This window comes from Salmo salar, chromosome 17 (assembly GCF_965601325.2).
Source record: "Salmo salar chromosome 17, fSalSal1, whole genome shotgun sequence".
Taxonomy (NCBI): domain Eukaryota; kingdom Metazoa; phylum Chordata; class Actinopteri; order Salmoniformes; family Salmonidae; genus Salmo; species Salmo salar.
Window position 1 is genome coordinate 88231619 of NC_138307.1, and position 4669 is coordinate 88236287.

Below are 4669 nucleotides of genomic sequence, written 5' to 3' on the forward strand. Positions count from 1 at the left end.
CAGCTAGCTAAAATAGGACAAATCAGCTAGCAACAGCCAGCTAGCTAAAATAGGACAAATCAGCTAGCAACAGCAAGCTAGCTAAATAGGACAAATCAGCTAGCAACAGCAAGCTAGCTAAATAGGACAAATCAGCTAGCAACAACAAGCTAACTAGCTAAATTGCCATACATGTTTAATGCTTTTCGACCTGTCCCCAAATTAAATGTAATTGGTTCAGAGTTTGTTTTGATATTTTAACCTGCGTGTCGTGATCGTGTTTGGTGGAGGGGGACAAAATACATTTACACTCGCGCAGCCGGATTAGGTTCCGCGTCAGAGACACAAATATACACGGTTTTCATTCAGACGTCAGTAAGAAACGGGACAGTACTTTAATACTCTACTGTACAAGCATTCAGAAAGGCTAACAGCATTAGCTGATATCTGGAGTCAATGGGATTGGAGGAACAGTCAACCTGGAGTCAATGGGATTGGAGGAACAGTCAACCTGGAGTCAATGGGATTGGAGGAACAGTCAACCTAGAGTCAATGGGATTGGAGGAACAGTCAATGGGATTGGAGGAACAGTCAATGGGATTGGAGGAACAGTCAATGGGATTGGAGGAACAGTCAACCTGTCATCCTAATTCATCATCTATCAGACCAGACTAGTAGCACGATGACAGCTGACAGAGGTGATGCCTCTCCTCCCTCCCATCTCCCCTCCTCCCCCTCTCCTCCTCCTCCTCCTCTCTCCTCCTCCCTCCACCCCCTCCACCTCCTCCTCCTCTCTACCCCCCCTCCTCCTCATCCTCCCCCCATCCTCTTCCCCTCCTCCTCCTCTCCCTCCTCCTCTCACCTGTACTTGATCTGGTGCTCCAGGACTTGGAAACAGAAGAACTTCACATGGTCGTCACTGAGAGAGGTATAAATAAAGTTATTACAATACATCCACCACAGGGGGGGACAACACAGGGGGGGACCAACACAGGGTTATTATTACAATACATCCACCACAGGGGGGGACCAACACAGGGGGGGACCAACACAGGGGGGACCAACACAGGGGGGGACCAACACAGGGTTATTATTACAATACATCCACCACAGGGGGGGACCAACACAGGGTTATTATTACAATACATCCACCACAGGGGGGGACCAACACAGGGGGGGACCAACACAGGGTTATTATTACAATACATCCACCACAGGGGGGGACCAACACAGGGGGACCACACAGGGGGGACCAACACAGGGTTATTATTACAATACATCCACCACAGGGGGGGACCAACACAGGGTTATTATTACAATACATCCACCACAGGGGGGACCAACACAGGGGGGGGGGGGACCAACACAGGGGGGGACCAACACAGGGTTATTATTACAATACATCCACCACAGGGGGGGACCAACACAGGGTTATTATTACAATACATCCACCACAGGGGGGGACCAACACAGGGGGGGACCAACACAGGGTTATTATTACAATACATCCACCACAGGGGGGGACCAACACAGGGGGGGACCAACACAGGGTTATTATTACAATACATCCACCACAGGGGGGACCAACACAGGGTTATTATTACAATACATCCACCACAGGGGGGGACCAACACAGGGTTATTATTACAATACATCCACCACAGGGGGGGACCAACACAGGGTTATTATTACAATACATCCACCACAGGGGGGACCAACACAGGGTTATTATTACAATACATCACACAGGGGGACCACACAGGGGGGGACCAACACAGGGGGGGACCAACACGGGGGGGGACCAACACAGGGTTATTATTACAATACATCCACCACAGGGGGGACCAACACAGGGGGGACCAACAGGGAGACCAGATAAGGACCAACGGGGGGGACCAACGGGGGGGACCAGACACAGGGGGGGACCAACAGGGGGACCAGATAAGGACCAACAGGGGGGACCAACAGGGGGACCAGATAAGGACCAACAGGGGGGACCAACAGGGGGGACCAACACGGGAGACCAACAGGGGGGACCAACAGGGGGGACCAACAGGGGAGACCAACAGGGGAGACCAACAGGGGGACCAACAGGGGGGACCAACAGGGGGGACCAACAGGGGGACCAACAGGGGGACCAACAGGGGGGGACCAACAGGGGGGACCAACAGGGGGGACCAACAGGGGGGACCAACAGGGGAGACCAACAGGGGAGACCAACAGGGGAGACCAACAGGGGGGACCAACAGGGGGGACCAACAGGGGGGACCAACAGGGGGGACCAACAGGGGGGACCAACAGGGGGGACCAACAGGGGGGACCAACAGGGGGGGACCAACAGGGGGGACCAACAGGGGGGACCAACAGGGGGGGACCAACAGGGGGGACCAACAGGGGAGACCAACAGGGGGACCAACAGGGGGGACCAACAGGGGAGACCAACAGGGGGGACCAACAGGGGGGACCAACAGGGGGGGACCAACAGGGGGACCAACAGGGGGGACCAACAGGGGGGACCAACAGGGGGGACCAACAGGGGGGACCAGATAAGGACCAACAGGGGAGACCAACAGGGGAGACCAACAGGGGAGACCAACAGGGGGGACCAACAGGGGAGACCAACAGGGGGACCAACAGGGGAGACCAACAGGGGGGACCAAGCAGTCGAACAGGTTGGAATCTGAAACCTCCCAGGTGGGACTAGAAGGATTCTGTCCCGTCTCTAATCAGAATCCTACCAACTAAATGGGTCTCACCTGTAAATGCCTTTAGCCAGGGCCTCTGCACACACCTCCCAGGCATCCTGGGACTCCTTCAACTGCTCAAAATACACCATCGCCTGAGGAGGAGAGAGAGAGGGGCAGAGAGAGAGAGAGAGAGGGGCAGAGAGAGAGAGAGAGAGGGGCAGAGAGAGAGAGAGAGAGGGGGCAGAGAGAGAGAGAGAGAGGGGCAGAGAGAGAGAGAGAGAGGGGCAGAGAGAGAGAGAGAGAGAGGGGCAGAGAGAGAGAGAGAGAGGGGCAGAGAGAGAGAGAGAGAGGGGCAGAGAGAGAGAGAGAGAGGGGGCAGAGAGAGAGAGAGAGGGGCAGAGAGAGAGAGAGGGGCAGAGAGAGAGAGAGGGGCAGAGAGAGAGAGAGGGGCAGAGAGAGAGAGAGGGGCAGAGAGAGAGAGAGGGGCAGAGAGAGAGAGAGGGGCAGAGAGAGAGAGGGGCAGAGAGAGAGAGGGGCAGAGAGAGAGAGGGGCAGAGAGAGAGAGGGGCAGAGAGAGAGAGGGGCAGAGAGAGAGAGGGGCAGAGAGAGAGAGGGGCAGAGAGAGAGAGGGGCAGAGAGAGAAACAAGGGTTAGAAAAGGGAGTGAGAGAAAGAAAGAAGCTTCTGAATCTCACACAACTACCACATTCTGCATTCTGGCTGGCTCACTGGCTGGCTGGCTGGCTCACTGGCTGGCTGGCTGGCTCACTGGCTGGCTGGCTGGCTCACTGGCTGGCTCACTGGCTGGCTGGCTCAAGGACACAGAGTTGGTGTGGACGTCTAGACATGTATTTCTGTGTAGGCCACCATCTGAAAAAGCCCGGTGGAGAGCCTCGTGTTCCACAGCAGAACCCCGGTGGAAGCCTCGTGTTCCACAGCAGAACCCCCTGGTGGAAGCCTCGTGTTCCACAGCAGAACCCCGGTGGAAGCCTCGTGTTCCACAGCAGATCCCCGGTGGAAGCCTCGTGTCCCACAGCAGATCCCCGGTGGAAGCCTCGTGTCCCACAGCAGAACCCTGGTGGAAGCCTTGTGTTCCACAGCAGATCCCCGGTGGAAGCCTCGTGTCCCACAGCAGATCCCCCTGGTGGAAGCCTCGTGTCCCACAGCAGAACCCCGGTGGAAGCCTCGTGTCCACAGCAGATCCCCGGGGGAAGCCCTGTGCTCCACAGCTATTGCTGTTGTATTACTGAATATATGTGTATATTACTGTATATAGAGGCCTATTGGTCTGTAGAGATCCATTCTAACACACTCATTGACTTCCTGTAGCCATTATTTAACTTCCTGATGGGTACTGGACTCTGTAAACAGCACCAGTTACAACATGACAACAACTTAACGCGGAGAGAACGTGTCAAGTCCCATGGATGGAGAGTCTACATGGATCAGTCTACATGGATCAGTCTACATGGATCAGTCCACATGGGTCTGAGAATCATTTCCAGGAGACAACAACCGCAAGATTTGTCCTCTACAAACACATGAATGAACTGCACACACACACACACACACACACACACACACACACAGTAATGAGACTTACCTTCTGCCTATAGCAGGCGTCTGCGTTAGGGTTGAGCCCCAGCAGGGCCTGCTCGTCCATGTTGCTAATGGAGACAGACTGGCAGGCCATGAGAAGGTTAGCTGCTGGTTCCCTCCACTGTAGTTTCACTGTCTTCTGTTGCTCCCCTCCGGCGGGCCAAGCACATCTACACAACAACAACAACAACAACAATAATAACAACAATTAGGGCTGGGAATCGCCAGGGACCTCAGAATACGAGATCGCGAAACTAAGGTGCCAATACAAAGTGTTTTGCGATTCTCATGACTCCATATGTATTGAGATTCTATATTTACACTGCGATTTGATACTGTGATTTTATTGTAATTTGATGTTCCAAACATATTGCTCACCAATATGTCTGCTGCAGAGCGACAAGA

General features: G+C 54.3%; 1 protein-coding gene across 8 annotated transcripts in view; it reads right to left on the reverse strand.

The window, feature by feature from the left end:
* Window positions 1-4455, reverse strand: part of LOC106609844 (exportin-T) — a 52025-nt gene extending 47570 nt beyond the window's left edge. For all 8 annotated transcript variants that reach the window (XR_014381269.1, XR_014381267.1, XR_014381268.1 and 5 more), the window contains exons 1-3: window positions 4269-4455; window positions 2736-2818; window positions 842-898 (exon numbers count right to left, since the gene is read on the reverse strand). Coding sequence is in view for 2 of the 8 variants with exons in the window: in XM_082964362.1 (XP_082820488.1) it covers window positions 842-898; window positions 2736-2818; window positions 4269-4358 (230 nt within the window). In the remaining 6 variants the exon portion in view is untranslated. The remainder of the gene's footprint in view (window positions 1-841; window positions 899-2735; window positions 2819-4268) is intronic.
* Window positions 4456-4669: the final 214 nt, after the last annotated feature.